The 24,229-nt window shown below is 35.0% G+C and overlaps 1 protein-coding gene across 3 annotated transcripts in view; it reads left to right on the forward strand.

Annotated features, from left to right (window-relative positions):
- DNAJC1 (DnaJ heat shock protein family (Hsp40) member C1) overlaps positions 1–24,229 on the forward strand; it is a 118,397-nt gene that overhangs the window by 49,150 nt on the left and 45,018 nt on the right. For 2 of the 3 annotated variants that reach the window (XM_030488228.1, XM_030488239.1), the window contains 5 exons: positions 1,244–1,431; positions 2,333–2,430; positions 3,503–3,596; positions 13,285–13,375; positions 22,269–22,435. In XM_030488228.1, the coding sequence (XP_030344088.1) occupies positions 1,244–1,431; positions 2,333–2,430; positions 3,503–3,596; positions 13,285–13,375; positions 22,269–22,435 (638 nt within the window). The remainder of the gene's footprint in view (positions 1–1,243; positions 1,432–2,332; positions 2,431–3,502; positions 3,597–13,284; positions 13,376–22,268; positions 22,436–24,229) is intronic. The other variant, XM_030488217.1, reaches the window with a different exon arrangement.

The raw sequence follows: 24,229 nt of genomic DNA on the forward strand, positions 1-24,229 counted from the left end.
AATTGATTTACATGTCAAGACTGGCAGTTTAGCAGCTGCGCTATTATTCCTGGATTGGTCAATTTACTTGAGAAAAACCTACTACTGAGTTCTACTGACCTGCATGACAATATAGGCCCTATTTCTATTCCTGTAATTAGGCCTGCGACTAACTCAGAATATTTTTAATTAAAATATTTTGGTCAATGTGTTGCACCAAATTAGGCCTTTCAGTGCAGATTTAATTCTGGAAATGGTGTGATTAGAATATGTAATGAGTTGTGTTCAATTTAAGATTAACAGGTTGTGCATCTTGAACATACAGGTTTTTGAGTTTACTGTAGAGATTTTTGTTTGAAACTTTACTCTTCAAAGTTAACAAATAGAAAAATCTGTTTTGCATGTCTGTGGCTTGTTTATTTTTAAATTGATAGTAACATACTGTAAGTAAAAGACCCCAGACGTACTAAGATGTTTCAAGACATCTGTGTGAAGAAAAACAGACAAATTGTCATAAAATGGTTTCTGTACAGTCAGTGGTGCTAGTAAAATTAAACAGTTTTAAAATAGATTGATTTTTGGCGACAGCTTTTCAAATAGAAAATCAAAATCATCTTGCTGTGGTGAACTTTGTTTTCTAACATCAAAATCAAGCCTTTAGCTTAAAATTCGTATCTGACATAGAATTGATGTTAAGTCTGGCAGCATTTTTACTTAATGGATATTGTGCTACTAAAGGACAAAACAAAAGCAAAAATACCCTTCCCCTCCCCCAACACTTGTGCTTTTAATTTGTAGAAGAAAAATGGGTTTCTCTAGTGTTTGAGACTTTCGTTCTTTGCTACCTATTTAGTAGTGTGTGGTTTGTTATTTACTTCTATCATGGAGACCTGCCCACTGATTACTAGGCAGGTAGAACACAGCTACATTTCTAGGAGTCTGTTATTTCAGAAGTGAATGAACTGGGGAGTGTGTGTGTTGAAGGAGCAGTCAAATTGCTTTATTTATTTTAATTGCAGAAGACTAGATACATTTCCCCAGCATTTGGTTCTGGATTCTGTTTGTTTCCAGATGCAAGCCTAGCAGCTGACAAAACAAGGCATTGCTCTACAACCAGCCCCCCAGACAAAAACAAAACTAGAAAATGCAACAAAACCTAAATGATCTTTTGTGTGTGTATTATTCAAGCTGTCTGTAGATTATAATTTGTTTTGTTTTATAATTGGATGGTTTGGCTTATTTCATTTTTAGCTCTCCATGAAAGCCTGTTATATTTGCTACTGTAGGTATGATGATATTCTGATCAATGGACTACCAGATTGGCGACAGCCTGTGTTCTACTACAGGCGGGTGAGAAAAATGAGCAATGCTGAGCTGGCATTACTCTTGTTCATTATACTCACAGTGGGTCATTATGCTGTGGTTTGGTCAATCTACCTGGAAAAACAGCTGGTAAGTGTTGGTAATAAATCAAACTTGCTTCAATTATTAGTATTGAATTTCCTGCAGAAGTTTGAGTATTATAGGGATCTCTTCTACTTCCCCTGTTTTGAATTTGGATTTTTTGTATTTTAAAAGGATTGTATTTAAGATGGTGATAACTATAGAATGAACTACACAGAAAGAGTAATCTAAAAACTGCTTAATTTTTCTACAATTGGTAATTACTAGCAAGAGATGGTTCTTTAGTTTTTAACTGGAAGGAAGAAGAGGAATAAAAACTCTTCTATCATCTGTTGACACAGAATCGTATGCTACTGTAGTCGTGTCTATGGTTTTGCTAAGTGATGTTTAAAAATAATTCGTTTTCATTCATTTAAAAGTCATACTTGCTTTGCCTTTGTTCTTAGCCAAATGCTTTTTTGTTTTGGGTTTTTGTTAACGGGATAGGCATTGGTAAGCAGTATAAACCACATTATTTTTTTTTTTTCCTAATTTTTTGTCATATAGAGATCTATTGCTCTTAGTAGACTAGAAAAAAGCCTAAGCATAACTTGAAAAATATTCATACATTAGCATCTATTTACCTTTTTTTTTTTTTTTTTTTTATTTTCCACTGCATTATTGAAGTTGAATGAGAAAGGAGGCAAGTTGAATGCTTTCTCCTCTTAGAAAACTTTGATTGCTATGGAGATACACATGAGTGACAGAACTGGACTTCATGTGTGTTTAAAGACTGGATACCATGGCAACAGTTATTGTTAAGATAGATCATTTTACTTAATCATGTAGGACCCCTAGATGCATTTGCATAAATGCTACTCTACTGTTTACCCTTCACAGAAGAGTCCCAGTAACATTTGTGGTTTACATGCTAATGATAACCTGTAACCGTAGTTCTTTCTACATCAAGGATGAACTGCTTAGCAGAAAAAAGAGGGAGAAGAAGAAAAAAACAGGCGGCAGGGGTACAGATGAAGCCAAACTTGCTGCTGTAGACAAAAATGAAAGGTGGGAAGGAACTCTTTTGTTTTCTGCATTTTAAATCACTTTATCAGCTGCTGGTTTAGTTCTGTCATGTTCTGCTTGCATCTCTGAAATACTTTATGAGAAAAATAACTGTATTTTAGTAGTAACAGCCATTGCTGATATAAAGCGTGCCAGTGTAGATGTGTTTTCAGCTTTTGATTTGGAAATGCATGTGTGGTGTTTATTCAGCAGATCAACAATAATTGAAAGATTAAGGCTGAATTAATGGTATCCGGCTTATAGAAGGGTATATTATTTCTACAAGTTGATTTTAGAAGATTTTACAATTTTTTCTGTCTTTGAAGATTTTTTCCTTTTATTTTACAATTAACAATTTTCAATTTATTTAAGCTTTAGTTTATTACCATACCAAGCAAGGAGTTTTTATGGGGGTTTAATGCTTGTCTGATTTAATGCTTTTTATCTGATTAACTTAAAAACAAGCATGTTGGTAAAAGCTTCTAACACCATTGTTTGTTAAGAAACACGTAGGCAAATAGTGACTTTCAGGACACTCCAAAAGATACCACCATTTCTTCTATTGATTCATAGAAAGAAATAAAGGGTTTAAATAGTTCACACAGCAGGGGCATGAACTGGATCAATGCAGGATGGAGATCAGAGACCATTCTGCCTGTCGTCTTTCCTGATGACATCAGTGAGTAATGCTCCAGTGAACTGCAAATGACATTAATTTTTATGTATTGTTTTGTTTATGCTACAGTCTTCATATCTGGTTGTCAGCACTTGTGAACACTTGGTTGAGGCTTGAGGTTTTTCTGGGGATTTGTTTGGTTTATTTTTTCAAACTGATTATGTGGCTTAGGAATTTATCTTCTTGAATAGCCCTTTTTAAGAGATTAAAATACAGCAATGATTAGAAGTTAGCTCCTATGTATTTTTAATTGAATAGTCAAAATGTATTTTTAATACTATGCAGTTACACGCTTTTATAGGAGTTGACAAGTGCTAATCATCTTAAAGGATATGGTGAAGTTCTGACTTTAAGATTGTGTGGAAGTAATGAAAATCTTCCAATTTTATTTGACTGCAGAGTACTGGAGAAACCACAGTGGCATGACTTACTTCCATGCAAGCTGGGAATATGGTTCTGTCTCACTGTGAAAGCTTTACCTCAGCTGTTCCAGGTAATAGTAATGATTTTAAGTTATATTACTTTACTTTTCTTGATGGTGGTGTTATGCATAATCAGATGCGTAGCACTTGTTCTTACGAATTTTTTGACTCAAGCACATACCATGTATATATATACGTATAAAAAAAATCCGCTTTGGAAGCAAATATATTATCATAAGTTCATCAAAATATGAATATATTTGAAATGTACATTAATCTTAATGTGCTAGAGAATTCAGCAGCAGTTCCTGTTAGGAAAAATTGCAAGAATATATTATGGAGGGGTGATATATATACATGTAAAAAGACATTGGTATTCCTAATGAGCGATCTGTTAAGAAAAATATTTTTATCTCAAAGAGGCAAATGCTGTGCTTTCGCAGCAAATATTAATGTCATTTAGATTTGGGGGAACGGTGAAATTACTTTTTCTGATTGAGGTTTTTTAAGTCACTGGTTAACAATATAAATCAATACCTGAAAATACTACTAAAGCTAAAGTAACAAGGGTATGGTTGTAATTTATAAATATAAATGTGGCAGATTTGCCCACAGTTGTGTGGTTTTGATTTAATAATCTAAACTGTAAAATTTAGTTGATATTCAGCCAGTGTAAGTGTTGTCAGATCTGTTATCAGAATAACTTTTTTAATATGACATCGTCTTTCTTTTCATTTCACTTGAGTACATCCATTTGTTTTTAGTACCCTTGTCACTAATGAATATGAATCAGGGAATGCAAGGTGGATTTTACTTTGGTTTACAGAAACATTGAGTATTAATTTGGAAATAGAAATATAATCAGTGTTCAATTTCTGCCTGTGTTCAAGCTGGGAAAAGCATATAACTCATAATTCCTAATCTGTTAGCAAAAGGCTTATAAAAATTATAAAGTCTGGTCTTTCAGCACCCATTTTAACTTGTCCTGCAAAGAGATGCAAAAGTTAGTACCTTCCTCTTTTAAAAGTTTCACTGGAACTGTGTGGCTATTTTATTTAAAGAAACCTTTCCTTTTTGCAAGTTTTTAAAGCAAAAATGATGGTGCTTAATTATATCAACTCTTGTGTCCAAATTAAGCTTTGATGCTCATCCCTCATCTTGGTGAGTCAGATGGAAAAGAATTTAGTTCAGCAACTGCTCTTGCTGCATTTTTGGAATCTTCTTCATAATTATCCTACTTTCTTTTTTGTCTTAATTGCAAAATACTCAAAATACTTCTTACAATTGAAGTTATTTTCTCATTTTTTATTTTAAGATAGTCTGTTAAGAAGTCAGTGTAACAGGTTTCAGATTTGCTCTTCAAAAAGCAGCTCCTATCTCAGCCAGAATAGGCAGAAAAGGTGAATAGAGCAAAAGTGGTTTTGCGCTTTGTAGCCACCTAGCCAATACCTCTTGTTGTCGATTTTAAATCCATTAAAGTAATAGTAGTGAAAAAAAAGCTATCTAATAACTCATGGAAAATTGGAAACCAGCAAGCAGGGATTTGGTGGCAGAGGAAGCATGATGTAGAGGAATTCAGGATAGGAAGGCTTTGGAGCAAGGAGGATGCAAAGAGATGGGGTTCTAGAGTAAATTGCCCTGTATGTGAATTATACTACAGCTTAACTCCAGGGTTTGTTTTGTTGTTGTTTAAGATGACCTGCCAATTACGTAAGTTAAAATGCAATAAAATACAAATAATCTTCAATATTAAGAATATTCAGGGCTTCAAATAACTGAAACAGGTTACTGTAGCTTATTAGCTAACAATATTTAAAGAAGTATTACCTCTTTTGAAGAGCATAAGAGCAGGAGTGACCTCATGCTGGTGATTTTTTCTGAAACGACAGTGCAGAAGATACCTTATATATTGTAGCTAGCTGGACAGGAAAACCTCTGGGCTCCTTCCGAGTTGTATTTAAGGTTGTAGCAGGTTCTGCCTTAATTAAATTACTAAAATAATAGCAAAAAAGTGGCTGTTCTTACATGATTATAACCTGGTACAGAGGTCCTGTTTTGAATGTAAGTGCTTTTTTCTTCAGTAATACACTAACATAGGCTTGAGATTTCAGCGTTTCACGCTTTTAGTATAAATAGAATCACTAAGGCAGCTTATCTAGAAGATAAGACTCATACTGATATTGAGTAGTGTTATTTGTGCTAGTTACACATGCAAATTATTTAACAAGGTGTTACAGTGGTTGACATAAGGATGGCTGCTACAGATTTTAGTTGTTTATCAAGTTAATCTAAATTATTTCTTCAGTCACTTAAGAGCCAACAAATTATTTTCAAAGTTGGCTGTCATTCATCTGCAACTAATTCTGCCAATTGTAGATTAACTTCTAAAAATGCGTCCATATTTAAATGAACCCTGTTTGGGACAGAAAAAAGTAAGAGTTAGCAATACTTTTAATGAAATGTTGCTTCTGGCACTGAGTTTTTCAAAGCCCTGACAGTGAAATAGCTGAACTACTTCCTCAAATTAAGGAAACAAAACCACCTGCCTGTGTACACAAGTTCTTCCTCAAAGGAAACTTTATTAAAAAAAGAAAACAATAACAAAAAAAAAGACCAACACAAAACAAAAAAACAACCAAAACCCTCAACAAAACAAACAAACAAAAAAAAAAAAAAAACCAAAAATCACAAAACACAAGGAAAGATCAGTTTAAACTTTTTGTCAGTTTTTGTATTGATTCCTTTTACCTAGCATCCATCTCTTCCCCCCGTTAGTTAATGCGAATATTCTACTTATAACAGCTCCATCTGAGGATTCAGGTTGCTGAGCTGCTGCCCATGCCCGGCTCTCATTTATTCTATTGAGTGTCTTTCTCCTACTTCCCTTCCTCCTTCAAAATGTCAGATTTCAGAAGGAGGCACTTAAAATAATTAAGGTGGGCCTTTACTGAAGAAAAATGCTTTGTTTGCATGCCCTTCTGATGGCCTATGCCATTTTATCGTAGTCTGCATTTTATGTCAAGACACTGGGAGAAAAATGGGTGAGAGGAGGATGAGAGAAACTAAAAAATGATTGGTTTGGTTGGTTTTTTTTTAAACTGTTGACAATTGTATTTTGAGAGAGATTACATAGGTTTTTATATCCACACATTTAGTTTAGTTAAATTTGGGGGTGAAAACAGCATGTTTAAGCTCGTTTGAAGAAGCAAAGGGGAAAGAATACATAAAATGTGTCATAAATATCTCTGGTGTGAAAGAAACATTAAGTGGAGTGTAAATTACATTGACTATTATCAAGTTTAATTCTTGTAATGTAGGCTCAAGAAAAAAGATAGGAAAAGAATGCAAATTTTTTCTAAGGTCATTTATAGTTTCCTCTTTCATGAGAATGGCTGGGAAGAAGTCTATATATTTAAGAAAACAAATAAAAGAAGAAGAAAAAAAAAACCCCAACTTTAATTAAAATGCTTATTGGGACTGAAAATTGTTCTTACAAAGAAGTTAACCAAGCAAATATAGTGTGCAAGAATTAAAGTTCAAATGATGAATATAATACAGAGGACACAGTTGTGTTAAGTAAACTTTCATTTTGTGGTAGAACAGTCATATGTAAATTGCAGTTTATTCCCAAAACAGCTTAGGAGAGGTTTTTCTTTGGATGTGCAGACATACAACTTAAGCAAAGTCTTTTTAAAAAATGTTAATTATTCTTCATGAGATATTTCCTTCAGAAAACTGAAGATAGGAGTGTTTGTTAATGTTCCGTCAACTACTTTTCCTCCACCTTGATGGGGTGAAGTTTAGCAATGAATGTCTTTATTTTTACACCAACTTAATTAATACTGGTCAGCACTACGATATATTTTTTTTATTAGTTAAATAATTTCTGGAAGAACTTCTCGTGGCTTGCCAGTAACGTGAAGGCAGTTCAAACTCAGTACGTAGTAGTACTGGGTATAACCTAGTAAAATTATCAACAAAGGTTTCAATTACAGTTGAAACTTTCGCTTATAAAGACCTTTGTGTAGCATGAAGTGAATTAAAACAAAAAGGCCAGTAATTTATTTTTATGTAGACTACCAGATGGTAATTACTGTAGCTGATTTAGTAGCCTGGAATAGATTCAAACTAGTGACCCAGAGGTGTTTAATTTCTTGGCATTTTTTCCTCAGGTTTTCTTTTAATCCATGATTACATTTCAACACCTGTTTAGAGATGGTTCAGCTTTGGCCTTAAACGGATTGGCAATGTGTCATTAAACTCAAGAGGCTTTGCCAGCAGGGCATCTCCTTTGGCAAAGTTAGCGTTTAAGTAAGATTTGATTAGGTCAGCAGACATTTATGTAGGTTGTTTTTGTCTTCACATATTACTTTATATAAAATCATTGTGCGAGATTAAAATTTACTGCATTTAATAACATATGCCCTAAAATGAGATTTTTGGAAAAGATTTATTCAAGTCAGTAAGGTTAAATATCTCCTTAATTCCCAGCTTTACAGGGTTTTAATGTGTTCCAACTTACTGTACAGCACCAACGTTGATATAAATTGTGGGGAGCGAGCAATTGCAGGATGTGTGGCACGAGTGATTGCCTATTTGCTCTGTTTCTTGCTATTTTGCAGCTGTTGGAAGAACCAAAGTAGGGATGAAGCTCTTGACCCTGAGGTCAATTAGAAGCTTAGAAGCAGGTCAGAGGAGAGTGGATGGTAAAACAAGTATTCTGGGTGTATGCAAGTGAGCAAAAATAATTTGCAGCTAACAGAGTACTGACTGAGACTCTGGAGACAAAATGTGCTTTGCTGCATGGCAGAAGTTTTAAGTAAATGTAAGACACTAAAGAAATTTGCCTTTAATAGCCTGCTGTTCTGTGACAGCAAATTTTGTTCTGCTCCTTCGAATTACTTACTGTATGTCTGCATAGCCCAGCATACGTGTTAGAGGAACATAGCTCCAAGAGTAGCTCGTGTATGAGGCAATGCTGCCTCTCAATTAATGGTACTATTCTATTGTGGTGTGAGGCTTTGTGGGTTGTGAATGGGTCCCAGGAAGGCCTTGCAACATTGGCCTCGGTTCCCTCTTCTGCCCACCTTTGCTCCACCACTCTGGATGTGGAATACCCAGCAGATGCTGCATAGCACAGGCTGCATCTGAGGCTTGGGAACCACGCTTCAACTGCCTACAGGCTATACACAGCTGACAATCCTGGCCATACCTGGTATTATTTCAAGGCCAAAGCACAATTTTCTGATTATAAAGGAGGAAGTAATGCAATTCCTATTTATTTGCTAGTTTACCTTTGAGAAACATGTAAAAATGCGAAAGATAAAGATAAATCATAATGTTTAACTTTTGTAACACTATTTTTTACCAGAATGCATTGATATCACTAGTTTATAAACCCATCAAAAGAGTGGTTTTGCTGTGGTATAATGGATGGCATTTTTATTGTGTAGAAATAGTAAATCGAGGGGAAGATGTTTCAGTAATTTTAATTTCACTCCTTTTCTCTCTTTGTGTTTTTGTACAGATTATATGAGAACACTGTACTCAAAAAAACCCCAAAAATTAGTTCAGGACCTTCATACAAATATTTCTCTTCAAGTCTATAGATTGATTTAATAAGAATTAATGCAAAGAAACTTATTTCAATATACTGATTTTAAGTATGCTTGTGGGAAAGTTTCCCTTTAACTGTAAATTCTTGGGGGATACATTTTGTTTTTATCAGTCCCTTACCCAGAGAACTGAAATGTGAAACTGATTCTATCACAAAATCTGTAGCGAAGATTCACATATGGCCAATACAGCAGGTTGTTTCCAATGTTTGCTTTATTTCTCCTAATCTCTAGCCTTTCTGAGGTAGACCACAAAGCCAGGAAGATTAGCTGGAGGGAAAAATAACCCCACAACACAAACAAAACAACAAAACCTCATCACCCTACCCAGGAGTCGGGGAGAGGTGAAAGTGAGTGAGTCTTACTCAGAACTAAGTTTTTAATTCCAGAATTAGTACAGTTTGAATAAGTACTATATTTGTTGATTTAAAACGAACAAAAAAACCAGGCCTCTGCCAAAACTCCCAATCAAAGAAAAAACCCCTTAAACCCCCAGCATCAAGAATTTCTGTATCACTCAAGTGCAGCTTTGTCTTGGAAATCTCAAATTTATTGACACAAGACAATACTGTCTTGTGTATATAAAGGAGCTAAAATAAAAAGGAGCTAAAATACAAGATTTTTCCACTATTCTTCATTCTTTCTTATGGTTAAAATATTGAAAATACATTAATGAAGTGCTTGTATGTTGATCTTTATTTTTCTTCCACAACACTCTTTGAAATTTTTGATTAAACATGAGGGTAGTCACAGGAACTTCCTATATATGCCAGTTGAAATATAATTTAGAAATACTAATACCATAATTTTGCATTTCAGATATAATCTTTTCTTCATTCTGTTCCTTTTTGGAAAGTGTATATTCGAAATCATAGTACAAAAGACCAGCGCATATTACCCCTCTTCACTTTTTTTTTGGTTAACTATATGCATTATTGCTTCGATGGTGAAGTAATGTATTTGTGTTGGTGTTATTATTTGAAAACTTCTCAAACACCTGCAAATGAGAATAAAGTATTTCTGATTAGATAAGGTGGAGCTTTTAGTTAGAACAGTTCCAGTTGTATTTCTATGTCCCTTCCCCCCCACGCCCCCGAAAGACAGAAATGTTACTTTTCTCATGTTTATTACCTATTAAAGGTGAACTATACATCAGGTCTAAAATGTCGATGTGCATATTTTGAGCTGTTTGGGAAAAGATCCTCTAAAAGAAAAAACATTACTGAATCCTGGGGAAGGCGCATTAGGTTGAAAGAGGGTGTATCTATACTGCCAGTGGTTTTAGGACCCTAAAATGTTTGTATTGAGGCAAAATGACTACTTGAATTTATCACTTTGGAAAGTAAAAATTCTAAACAGAAATCTATTTTGAAATACTCTGACTACCAAAACTGAATATGCTTGAAAATGAATATTGCTGTTTAGACTGATACTATTAAAAACTAACGAGGAGTAAATTGAAATGTGCTTATTTATGTTAAGGCAGAAGTTTTCTTCAAAGAACTTCAATTTTAAACCGTCTTCCAGTGGTTTGTTGTTGGGTTTTTTTGTTTTGTTTTTGTGCTTTTGTTTTTGTTTGGGGTTTTTTTTTTCTTTTCATTTTGACATATAAGGTCTGATACCCATCTAGTTTGTGTCTGTGGCTAAAATCTTTACTCAGGTATGTCTTTTAATTTCTCTTTACAACCTGTAGAGCCATTTCTTAGGCTTTAGTCGGAAAGATTTGATTTTCAAATCTTCAGAATCCATTTTGATTTTTTTTTTTCTGGGTTTTTTTTTTTTTTCCCCTTCACTTTATACGTTTTTATGTGTGATTCAAAATGTGCAGTCTCCCCTTTTTTGTGATTATGGTACCAGCCATAATAAACTGTGATTAATAAGATAAAAGACTAATGTTGCCTTTGTTACCTGCATATTACTCCATTTGCAGTGATAATCCATTTTATATCTATAAAGCAACAATACTGCTAAATTTCATTTACGTGCTTCTGAATAGTTTTCTTTGTTGTTCAGCTATTGTGTCTCATTTTCATCTGAGCCACATTTCCAATTGTTCCATGATTGACATGCTGGAGAGATTGACAGTTACCCCCTAGTGCCTGCTGTCTGGAGATCCCACAAGCAATAATGGATTTTACACCAGAATTTAGCATCAAATATTGGCTTTCAGTGTCAAATGGGTTAAATTTAAATGCCAGTTAATTGTAGCCATTTTGAAATCATAGCCTTAAACAAAAGCATTTTTTGGATATCAGTATTTCTGAGTCCTGTGTATGCCACACAGCACAAATGTCTCAAACTTACAGCACAAGTTAACCATCATATTTGTGGCTGTTTCTGTTTCTTAATCATGCAAATAGTCCAAATCTGGAGAGTACAAGGAAAGTTTCCATATGCAGTAGGGAATTCATATTTCAGGTAAACCAAAAAGAAAACCAATGCTGGTACTAATTTTTTGATTCAATTTTCTAGCATAGAAAATGAGTGTGTTTCCTCAAAGTCTTCATATCTGCTGTTAACGGTAGTCCTCCTGTTCCTACACATGGGGTTTTTTTAGCCCCAATTCTACTAAAACCACCAAAACCCCCCCTCTTCCCCATCCCCAAAACCAACACTGAAAGCATGTGAGTTGCTCTCATCTGTTATGTTCCAACAGTAAAAAGTTATGTAAACTCTTTAAAATTTCTTTTATGCACAGTGGTCTGCTACATAAACCTGGCAGAGAAATGTAACTTCCCATTTCCTGTACCCAAATGTAAAGACAAATGGAAAGTAAGAGGTATTTTGAAAGAGATTAAATCTTACTGATGTTTTGTGGGAATTTGTCAGAGTTGTTCTTCAGTCACACTGACGTGTATCAGTGAGATGTCTCCAAAACATTAGAAAATTCTGAGGTGGATCATGGTTCTGTCCCGTGTTTTCTCACTTTCCTCAAGTATTTTTGAAGGGGTAGATGCCAGTACGATGCAAAGAACAACTTGTGTCATATTATCTTTGCAGGAAGCAATGTTTTTGGATGACTTCTACCATTAGAGGCAGCAATGACTGCTTAACTTAATTTTAATTTTCAAAATTTATTAAGATGTCTTATTTTTAATGAGACTGGGTTTTGTTCCAATTTATGGGATTATAGTTGAAATTATAAAAATATTTACTGATGTTTTACAATACATTCTACATTAAAATTTATATTGCCCTTTATATGTAAAAAGCAGGACTGTTAATGTAACAAGAATAAAATTATTTTTGGCTATAAGGAACTAAAATTAGGTTTATGTAATACTGTAATTTTGATTTAATTCAATAGATGTTCTGCATGTTTGGAAGTGATAAATAATAATCTGTCTATTTCAGCATTTCTATTATAGGTTCATTGTTTCTGAATGAGTACAGAAGTCTTTAAACTGGTGAGAGTCTCTTACTTCAGCAGTCTGGTTGTTCATATTGGAAAGCTTTCAATGCAAATCTATAATTACTAATTCATCAGATTTTGGAAACGTGTACCTTACTGGAAATTTGTGACAGGAGCCTAGTTTTTCATGTGTAAATTTGCCAAATAGATTTCAGATTAGAATCTAATGCTTGGAAAAAAAAAAAAAAAACCAACCCAAACATAGTATCTATTTTCAACAGTTTAATTGCAATCTAGAAGTTGGTTGAGGGCGGGGGAGGAATAAATAAAAAGGGACAAAGTTGGATTTTGGAACATGCAGTTAGTATTGCCACAGTGGGTTTACACTAAGATGACTGCAGCCTAGCAATTGCCTTTGTCCCTGCACATTCTACTCTAATTAAAAACTTTTCTTTCTTCCTTGAACTTCCAGATTGCTGATATGAACAAAGTGGCTACATGGCCTCTTACAAAGCTATAGGTAGCGATCAAAAATGTTTTTCTAACCATTTTGCTCTTCAGGTTGTCAGTGAGTGTCAAAGTCTATAATATCTACATTATTACATTTGAACCTTTATTACACAAAAATTCTACATTCTCAACAAATACTTTCTATACTGACAATTGCTGTAACTCAAGAGAACGAATGTGTCTTAAATTTTTTTTGCAAGGTTAATTGAGAACTTAAAACAGAGCCATTGCAATAACTTGTTTGTATAAGGATGCTAATACCATTGCAACATTTTCTTAAAGGATGCCAGACAATTATATGTAGAATATAAAGAAACAAAAATGAAGGCGAAAGAAGATGCCCTGGCTAAGGCTGAACTTGAAACACTTCAGAGTGAGTTTTTACCACTGTCTTAATAAACACAGATGTAATATGATATACCTACCACACAGGATGTATATGAACAAACATTTTTATAATCTCCTAAAATGCGTGCTCAATATATTTCTGTACTGTGGTTAAATTTAAAAAAGCTTTTAATTTTTTGTCTAGTTTTGCAGTAGGCTGCTGGCTTGTTCCTACAGAAGCATAAAACTCGGGTGGTAGTTATATTGCAGCAACAAAAGCATGCTTTCCTAGAAATGTTACTTTTACAGGAGGGGGAAATCTCAAATGCATAGATTATGAAGTATAAATTTTCAGATGTGACTTCTTGTATTTCGAGCATTCTTGTATTCTGTCTGTAAATATTTTTTAAAATATGTTTAATAAGTCTGTTTTGCATATTGAGTTGATTTTTGTGATAGAAATTGAACATAATTTGAATTTCCAAAAGCATGGATGCAGACTTCAGAGATGGATTCATGCTATTGTTGAAATGAATGCTTTAAAGTCGTTACGCTCTTATAAAAGACCAGGGAAGACAATTACCTTTTCCTTTAATAAAGTATTCAGAATAATTATAGGTGACTTTTCCTTTTCTTCTTTCAGTTATTTGCTTTTGACAATGATTAAACTTACCGTCTTCTGAAGACAATTTTAGAAGTTTTTTTGTTTGTGTATGTATGTGCGTGCTTGCTTTATTTACCATACTTAAGTGCATGCTTTTAAGTTCCTTTATTCTGACAAGTGCATTGAGTGCCCTATAATAATTTACTAGCTTTGAGTATGCATAAGCCTTTAGGCACTTAAAATACAGCTGCATTATTTATATTTACAAAATAGCTTAATTTTGTAAAATCAGCAAAGAGATCCAGTTTCAGCAATAATTCCAACTTATCTGTAGCTGAATCTATTTTGAGAAAATGGGTGACATTCAGCACCTCACTGAGCATCGTGGACTCAGGCCAAATCTAGCGAAATAGTGCATTTAATGCTTGTTAGGGAGGCCTGCCATTATATTTGAGATACCTACCACAAAATGGGCCCTTGAAAAGGGTCTTGACTCGGGTTATTAAAAACTTGTTAAATTGTCAGATAGTAATGTATTTCCATTGTTCAAAATAGCTGGCATACATTCTTCATTGAAATTTGTGAACTATTGTTAAAAAAGGACTAGTTTTTGGAAGGAGAAGTGCAAGTGAAAGTATAAAGTCGTTAAAATTGTGTGTACACGTTCCTGTGTTTGGCTGAAAGACCACGTGTGGGCTTTTCAGTATTTCCCCTCTGCCAGGTGTCACAAGAGTTGCTTTTCTTTTTTTTTTTTTGTTACTCCCATTAGCAGTGCCCACATGTGAGAGATGTGGGTTTGGCACATTTCGCCTCTGGGTCACCCATGACCTCTCACCGCCCTGTCCCGCATCATGCTGCTGGGTGCGACACGGCATGACCCCCATGTCTGCTGGTGACCCAGTGTCACTCATGTGAGCAGGGACCAGTCCTCAGCAGTCTTACTGGCTGGCATCCCACCCTCCCTTGGTAGGCTTGCTGGCAGGGAGCAGGAGAAAGGATTGAGAGTCACCACCTGTAATAAGCAGAGTTTGAAATCTGACACGGAAATAGTTTGGTCAGTCATAGCAGTGCTATTGCTGGGCAGTAGAATGAGCTGCCAGTTACCTTTTCTTTTTGTTGTTTTTTAAGGAAATAAGACTCCCAAGAGAAGAACAAGAGATGTATCTATGTTACTGTAGGCAAAAAAGTTAAATATTTTTTTACTTAACCTTGCATGCAAAACGTCTGTTAAATTTGCTTATTTCATTATATTGTTCTGCATTGTCACTTCACAATTAGCATAGAAAGGTTCTAAATCACCAAATGTCTGTTTTGTTTGCCCCCATTCTACTTAATTTTAGAGACCATCCGTGGAATGCAAGTTCATAATAACAGTTCCATCTATCTAATTGAGTAAATTTATCTCATGCAGATTAGCAATAGCTGTTTTACAGTGCTTGTTTTTTCATGACCTAATTGCTAGTTTACCCTCGTGTCTATCTGCTTCCCTGCTGAAATTGTGCAGTGTTCTGTAGGTGGCTTGAACTAAAACCAGAGAAGAGTGCTGAAGGAGGAAAATATAATTTGCGAAGTAGGAAAGAGTGGACGGTATTAACATGTCATTAAAGTGCTATATTTGGTAAGGAGTGTGAAAAAGTAATTTTTGTCAAGGTAATATGCACAATTTTGACTTATTTTTCCAGCATTTTTGCAGGGTTTGTTATCACTTCTCAATCCATTAAAAACTGTCACTACTACTTTCTGAGAAAAATATAGCAACTTTACCTTACAAAAACATAACAACTTACAATACAGACCTTATGTTTGTAGGAAATGTTGTTTTGTGTGGAATTACAGATAACTGGTTGATTTATATAGAAAAATAGAAATGGTTTGCCTTATGTTTTCTGATGCCCTTCTCGCATTTAGATACCAGAACACAAAATTTATTTTAAAATGGAAGTGCTTTAATTAATGAACTTTAATTTCTCCCTCTCCTGTATTGTCACACATGCATATAATCCCTGCATCAGGGAATAATTCTGTAACAATAGATAGCCCTGTTCTTTATAGTCATGGGATGTAAAAGAAAGTATGTATTAAATGAACTGAGTAGTCATTAAGCTGAGAAGACTTAGGCATACATTATCAGGACAGATGACTCTCCAGTTTTTAAACATAAATAGAGTAGTTATCAAGACAAATTCTAGCAGCTCTCCCGGTCCTCTTCTTGCGTGAAGTACTTCTTTCAACCATATCCATTTTGGGAGAAATGCATCTATTTTTGTTTCCTTATACTTAGCCTTGATAGTTCTCTTACTTTCTGTTCTTATGTTTGTTGTCCTCGACCTTCAATATGAAGACTTAAACTTATTCTTAAAATATGACTTTTTAAAGAAGTAACACCTGCTAGATATTGCAGGTGAACTCTTCACTGGCATCCCAATTACCAAAGATATTTGCACTGTAAATCCAGAATTCTTGGCCTGATGTACAAGGCATCTGGAACAATCCATGTTGATAGTGATGAACCATGTTGAATAGTACGTAGCTTTTGGGGGTTTTTTCCTTACCCCCATCATTCAAGCTTTAATGGAAATATGAAGTTACTAACCTTCTTTCTGTATTGGGGCTTTATGATGGTAGCTATAGTGGTATTTATATCTCTGTATAGGGCTTTATAGTAAGAAATGTCTTGCTGTGAAACATCCAGAGCTGTAGTGAAACCTTTAATAGTACATTTGATCAAGTTTGGTTAGGCTTGGTGCTGCTCCCTTTCCAGACAGCTTGGAATAGAGCATGCTGCTTTGGTAGTGTTTTATATTGTTTCATGAAACCTAGGGGTAGAAGACATCACTAGATCATGTAGTATAATGTGTTTATTTCACATCCTTACAGGCAAAAATCAGTGAAAAATCCTGAATCTCGTGACTTGTCTTGTTTGACTTGTACCAGTGATGTACTTTAGCTTTTAGCATCTTGTTACGCAAGATACAATATTGAATTGAAAGCCTTGAGATGCCTTTTGTTCTTAATGGTTTGTTCAGACAATTAATTTTACTGTTACATAGTTATATCTTAATTTCAGTAGAGATTTCTCTAGGTTTAGTTTTTTAGTTGTTTTGTTTACAGAATCACAGATTACCATAGTTCCATTGCACTGGTAGCTTGTTTCAGATTGCTTAACCACCGGAACTGCAAGCTCTTACATCAAAGGTTCCTTGCACACAGTCCCTCATCACTGCAGATATGGCATAAGATCTGTAACTGTAATTTTAAAAAATGCTTTTTATTTGATTGGTCCTAGACTACCAGCCAGTCCATGGTCCTACTTCTTCCTGTACTTTCCTCTTCACTGTAAACCGTTTTGACCCAATTTATGTAATCTAGCACTATACTGAAGGTGACTTTACGTCTATTTCTAAATAATAGTCAAATATCTTTGATAATTGTATTTAGTGTTAAGCCCTGCCAAAATGCAGTGTTCACATGCCTGCTCAGTAATGATTTGCTGACAGGCAGGTTCAGAGAAAATTACTTCATATAATGTGTGCTTTTTTGGTCAGTGTGGGTGTGAATGTTCTGATCACTTAATTGTTACCTCTGAAGCCTAATTATGGCAAACTAAGTATCATCTGTTTCACTGATTGTTTTGGCAGGCCTGCTGAAAGGATTTTGAACTTGCAAGCTCATGTGTTTTTCCAGTTGTTTCAGCTAGGCTGTCTGTTGCCTCTTGCTACAAAACTTGCTTCAGATTTTATGGAAAATATTCCACTCACATACAGAGTTAGGAGGCTCATTTGAAAGAGCCATGCGTGTTTCATTATATGTTTGTTTGTTAGAAGGCAAATTAACTCTCAAATGTTGGAGGTTTATTTCTAACCCTTTCATATTATGGAGATTAGGTATTTGGGGGGGGTGTTGAAAGTTTGGGGAAGGGTAGATAGAGAAAAAGATGAAAGACATCAAAATCTACAGCTTGTGAGAAGTTTTTTATAGTTGATGATATATTCATCACTGAGCATGTTTTCAGTCAGTTTGCTCAAAAATAAACTAGCTTCTAGGTCTCAGTACAGCAGATGTATGAATCTGTTTCCAACTCATGATGCTTTCATATAATCCTATTGACTTTATTGAGTACAGAAATGTGTATTTCTTAAACATATGAGTGTTTGAATATAGTTTGCTCCATTGTTTTCAATAAATTGTCAAAACCTTAGCACAATTTTTTTTTCCAGACTGTTGGGTCTGTTGTATTCTTTCTGACTCTGTTGCTGTACATGCAAGTGAATTTTTCTCTGTCATGTTTTAAACAAATTTTAATGCTGTAAGTGCTTTTGTTGTTACATAGGTAAATGAACAATATAGCAAGAAAGGAGATCTCAGTGCAGTATCTTACTGACTTGCCAAAAAGGCGTTTGCTCTCTACCTCTGTGTGTGGTTGTGTTTCTTGCTTACCAACACATAGATACCAGTCAGTCTGTCATTTTCTTTCTGTGATTTTCAGGACATCCCTATCTTTTTTTGACTATATTGTCTCTGAATTCTTGTTCATGCTTAAAGCTTAGAGAGAGGGAGCTCCAGCTTGATGTGTCCATACTTTCTCTGTTGAAGCTCAGCATTTGTTTTTGGTTTTGTTTTCTTTTTATATTAAGTGGTTATTTTTTTCTGTGAAAAATTTTCTGAATTCTTTACATTTACATCAATTAGCAGGTAAAATCAGTATATACTTTTTTGAATACTTTAAAATATGGACCTCAGATACTTATCATGGAAAAAGCACCACTGTTTTTTATTACATGGCACTCGATCCAAAATGCTAGCTAATTCCTTATCTTCTACAAATGACAGCTGATATATCTCAAAGCAAATAACCATTAGCCAGATACTATTAATTCTGCCACTGGTAAAATTAATGTAGTAACAAGGTGGAAGGACTAATGAGGAAGGTCAAAGCGTCTGATTATGTGGAAGTAATTCATCAAACTTCAAAACCTGGATCATGGCACCACAAACTAGTAAAATGTATAGCCAGTGCAGGAATAGTATTGGAAGCCTTTAAAAATGTAAAGTACTGTACTTTTAAGAGAGTTGGATAATTGTTATCTGTTGAAGTCTAGGCATCACGGTGATGGATATGTTTATATGCTGTTCAAATGTAGGGGACAAATTATATCTCCTTTTTTAACTCTTAAGGTGTTAAATACACAGTCTTTTGGTAAAGAGCTTGATAGTTTTAAAGGTGAAAAATACATAAAATTAGTATCCTTGCTCATATGAATTCAGCAAGTGATAAAACAAAATTTCTTCTGCTACAGAAGGACCAGAACTGTAGAAGTCATAAACCATGTAAAACATTCATCTTTCTACATTGGAGTGGTAGATACAAAATTATTTCCATACTGGTTATGATCTTGGATTACCCATTTAGTTTCTGCTGTTGCCTGGGTCTTATTATTCTATTCAATAAACAAGAAAAGTTGCTACACTGTAAGTTGGCAATTAAATTACATAATGTTCCCAGAAAATAATAGTGTTAAGCAAGCTATTCGTTGCCTTGTTGCGCTTAAAGTCAGGCTCTGGTTTCACCAAGGCTGTTTCTCTCATCTGCATTTAGGTGTATGAGCACCAGTAACTCTGGTCATGGTTAAGGTCCACTAGATATTGGTGCCCACCTAGGGCATAGGGGTCTGAACATCCCTTGTCTAAAATCCTTTATGATGGTACTGTTCAACCACTTGTACGTGCTTCCCTATTCTAAAAAGCGGCTTTTGAAAATTCTGAGGTAAAACTGTTCTCAGTGTCAAAGGTATTGTGATTTCAATTCTATTTATTTTTTTTTAGTGCAGTGAGACAGCCGCTGTGGTACGTGAGGGGTATGCTGAACTCCATCTATTTGTGTATGCACAGGAGACAGTAGGGACAAGTTTTCTAATTCTGGTTGAGTACTTGTTTGAGGTTGTACAGCCATTTCTCTAGGTCAGATTTCTTGTTCCTTTGATAGTCAGAGAACAGGGTGTCTTGTCTATGTTAGGTCTTCCTCTGTCACTTAACTGCCTGAAGAAAGCCTAGATACTGTCTTTGATATCTCATTTTAAAGTGGGTATGGTGTCTTCTGGAAATACTGTTACGGAATTACTTCTAAAGCTACAGAAAGAGGCTAGATGACCTATTTACGGGTTAGGCTCTTCATTTTTAAATGTTAGTTACACGCATTTAGGCTTTAACTGTTTGCATTTTTTGAGAGAGAAAATTAGGAAACGGTAGCTGATGGGATGCGAGATACAGGAAAATCCAACTGTCTTGGTGTGTCTCTAATGTTAAGTAATTCCAAGTGAACATAGGCATAGTGCTTGATTATTTTGCAGGATTGAAATACAGTAGAGGAAATTGTCATTTAAGGTAATTTCCTAGAATATTTTTGCCAGTATATATGTTTGCAGTAAATAGCTGGTGAAGCCACTGTTAACTTATCCTGGCAAATCTGAACTCTGACTCCAGAAGCTATTACAGGTGGCAAGTTTGAAGAAAAATTAATGGTTAATATATGTGATTTAATTAGAAAAATCACCTTTTGAAATAGACAAAAATAATTTTGCACCAGTATTGTCTTTACTAACATCTGAACAGTGAGAGAAACACCGGTTAACACTTTTGGGCTTGCTTTAATTTTGTTTTTTGGCGACTGTATATCATTTCGTGATATTGACTATGCATACCTATAGAAAGATACATATCCATATACAAAATCCATATGCAAGTTTTTACTTAATATTCCATTTATTTAGAGTAATTTGACAATTACAAGCAAAGTTAGAGATTTTCAGAAAAACAGGCCTCTGAACAACATTACATGTAAAAGTTTAAAAGATCAGACATTCCGTTAACTTTCAAGATCTTTATAAATTTCCTATTGGTTTTGGGCTTCCAGAAGTTGCCGTGAACCAGTTCTCTCTCCATTTATTTTTTTCTTAAATATTCAGTTCCTAGGAGTTTGTCAAGACTGTGGAGTCTTTTCACTGTGCTGTTCCTACATATACACTGTTAGGAAAAGGAATTCTGCATCAGAGCCTGTAGGGAGCAGTCCTTCTGGCCTCTTCAGGAATTTTTTTAAAGAAGGTTTTCATGAAAACCAGAAATTTCTCCCTTGATGCTCAGAAAAGTATTAGGGCATGGTTGCAAAGGCAGATAAGCTGATCTAATGGCCCACTGCTGCTGAGAAGTGTGATTCTCATTTTCCTTACCCACCACCTTTAAACGACTTGGATTTTTTCTTTTCATTTGAGTGTAAAGGAGTAATTTTCTACTAGATTAGTGAATTGAATTACTTTTCTAAGTGGTTGGACGACTGTCAAAGCACAAATAGAAGAGAGAGGAGCACATAAGCACACAGTGAAGAATGGAAGGGTTGAAGCAGAGTAGAACTTTCCACTTTTGACTGCAGCCAGCTGTTAGATCAACTCTTTTGGTTTAGTGGTATCTTTAGGAACATCCAGTTATTGTGAATACAGCATATTTTTAAAACAGTGAGAAAAAAATGAGAGAGTCATTGGCATACCTCAGGTTTCTGGATGCTTTCTGAGTGTTCAAGCTTCTTTTTCTTGATCCTCATCCTCTTGTCTTCCCTGAAGTTCTGGCAATTTTCAGTCAGTCGTTATTCTTTCATTTGAGATCATCAGATATAGTGCATACGTTTTCAGTTGCTGGGGTTTAGGTTGCTATTGTCCTTCCTTCCTGTCTCTTAAGTTTGCTGCTCCCATTTAATACCAGTTGAAGGAGAGAGAGAGCAAAAAACAGTAATCAGTTAGAGAAATGAAGTCCAACATTTAAATCTTTCTAAATCTTTGTAAGTGCTAGAACAGAGCTATTTGTAGTTACAGGAATCACAGAACAGAGAAGCTATCTATTGACTCAGAAGCTTATACTCAGGACAGCTGACCATAAAGTAATACAAAATTCTCTAAACCTCACCTTTCTACCTTTGCCAGTTTCTTTGAAGCCAGCTGGACTTCCAAAATCTTTTAACAGCTGCCTATGCTTTTGCCTGTACTAATCTTAATTGCCAGGTGGTGTAGCAGTAATGAGAACTAACTGTGATTTTAAAGGACTGCTTGTTTGGTCCTTTAAAGCATAGTTCAGATAAAAGAGGAGCTAAGTAGATGCATTGCTAAGCTGTTTACTTTTCATTAAAATAAAATTATTATGTAAAACTCTGAATTCTCTTCTTAATAAAGAAATTGAAGCCACTTCCTCAGTGGCAATTTTAAGAGCTGAGGAGCTAAGCCTGCTCCTGATTTATACTTCTTTGCAGTATTAGTAGCATTACTTTTTCTCCTTCTTTTTTACTTTTGTGTAGAGGAGAAGAAGCCTAAAGTCAAGAAACCAAAATCGGAATTCCCTGTATACACAGTTCTGGAATCAAGTGCATATATACCATCGTATGATCATGGAGCTTCAATTGAAGAGATTGAGGAACAGATGGATGATTGGTTGGGAGGCAGGAACAGAACACAAAAAAAAAAGGTAAGTTCAAAATCTTCCATGTCATTATATATTTTCAATGTTGGTTTGTTTGCTTGCCTCTTAGGAAAATAGAATATTGTATGTATACCACTACAATATTCATATTCTGTTGAAGTCTTAGAGAAGTATTGTCAAGCAGAGACATAATGGAAAAGATTATACCGATGTTCAATGTAATTTGTGTAATGATACTGGAAATGTTATAATAGGATGTCGTTGATTAAAATATATGAAAGCTCTCTATGGTTTCCAATATAAATACTATTCTTGTTCACTAGAAATTAGTAGAACATAATGCTGTCAAATTATATGAGGCTTGGTTCTTTCTCTTAATTGCAGTTAATAACATTTTGCTTGCAAGAATAGATTCCTCTCTATTAAAAAAAAAAGGGGGGGGGGCAAAGGAAAAAGAAAGAAGAAACCTTTGCGTCTTAATATCCAGGTGTAGTACCTTTTGATTGTGGAACTCCTTATGTACTTTGTGCATTTCATCTGCTTTATGGAAAAGTCCTAAAAATTCGACTTTGGCCTATTGTGAAGGCTCTTTCTATTTAGAGGTAAGAGTTTTAGTGGCGGTTAGTGTCATTATCTTCTGGAAAATTTTATTAAAACATACTGGCTTGAAAAATGTATAGTTTTAATCTTAGAACTGAGATACACAAGTGCAAGAAGAAGTGTTATAAATTGCCTTCCTGACCTAAAACCCTGCCTTGCTTGGAAGGTTATGATAAGAGGAATGGTGTGTTTGGAGCGGAGTTAGGGCAGCACAGTGACTTCAGTGTCAAAATAGTGAAAGAAGTTCCTGTTGCCATTTGTCTGATTCCTCTGTGCTGCAGATGTGCTTCCTTCTTGGTTGTTTTCAAGCCTGTGAAAAATACTGCATCCCATTGTTAGCCAGACCTAAAGTTTTTACGAAAATAATTTGAATTTTGCATAACCTGTTTAATCATCTACCACTATTGGATTCCTAAGCTTCATGACTTCCTGGTTGTCAGTTTTCTCTTGCTGTTACTTTTGTCTTTCTGTATAAATAGTACAGACATCTGCATTCTGTTTGCTGCTATATTTCTGTAACAAATCCATTCTGCAAATATATGCTTAGCTTTTGACTTTTGTAAAAGGGATTTTTTAAGGGATTGACACTCTGAATCCTTAACCACTGGGGCATATTTTTATGCACTTAGAGAGAGTAAGAACTCAGGTCCTTAATTCTACAGATGAGTTGCGTGGGAGTTAAGAGCATATGTACAGTCTTTGCTTTGTTTACCTTAACTCAAGAAGTGTCCATGAATTGGGTTCCTGTTAGTTGCATCCCTGTGAACCAGGTTTGCTTACCAGGCTGTGCAGACAAAGGGTTAAAGGAGAAAAGATATATTTTTGTTTACAGTAGCTCAGGTTGGTTGCATGCTTCATCTCAAATTCACCTTCCCCTCTGATGGAAATTGAGTCTTTTTTTGGACTTCCATGAAAATGAAGGAATTGAATAAGACTGGGCCTATTTAACCTATAATTTTGCACGTCCTATGTAGAGTTCATAGAAGTTGTATCTTCAGAGACACTGCCAAGAGAACAAGTTGTAGGTATATCCTTTCAGAAACAGGAGTCACAGAAATTAAAACATATCAGAGAACTGTTATTAAAAGGTTAAGTAACTTGGTTTTCTATGTTTACACCTGGAGGTTCAGTGTTGCATCTCGTCAGTTTGATTGATGAGTTTATTTTCTGAATTATATTCTGTTGCAAATGGGGTTAACATTTTAGGGACAAGTAGGCAATTTGCAGGTAAGCTGTCTG

The sequence above is a fragment of the Strigops habroptila genome, chromosome 1 (assembly GCF_004027225.2).
Source record: "Strigops habroptila isolate Jane chromosome 1, bStrHab1.2.pri, whole genome shotgun sequence".
In the NCBI taxonomy this organism is placed as follows: Eukaryota; Metazoa; Chordata; class Aves; order Psittaciformes; family Psittacidae; genus Strigops; species Strigops habroptila.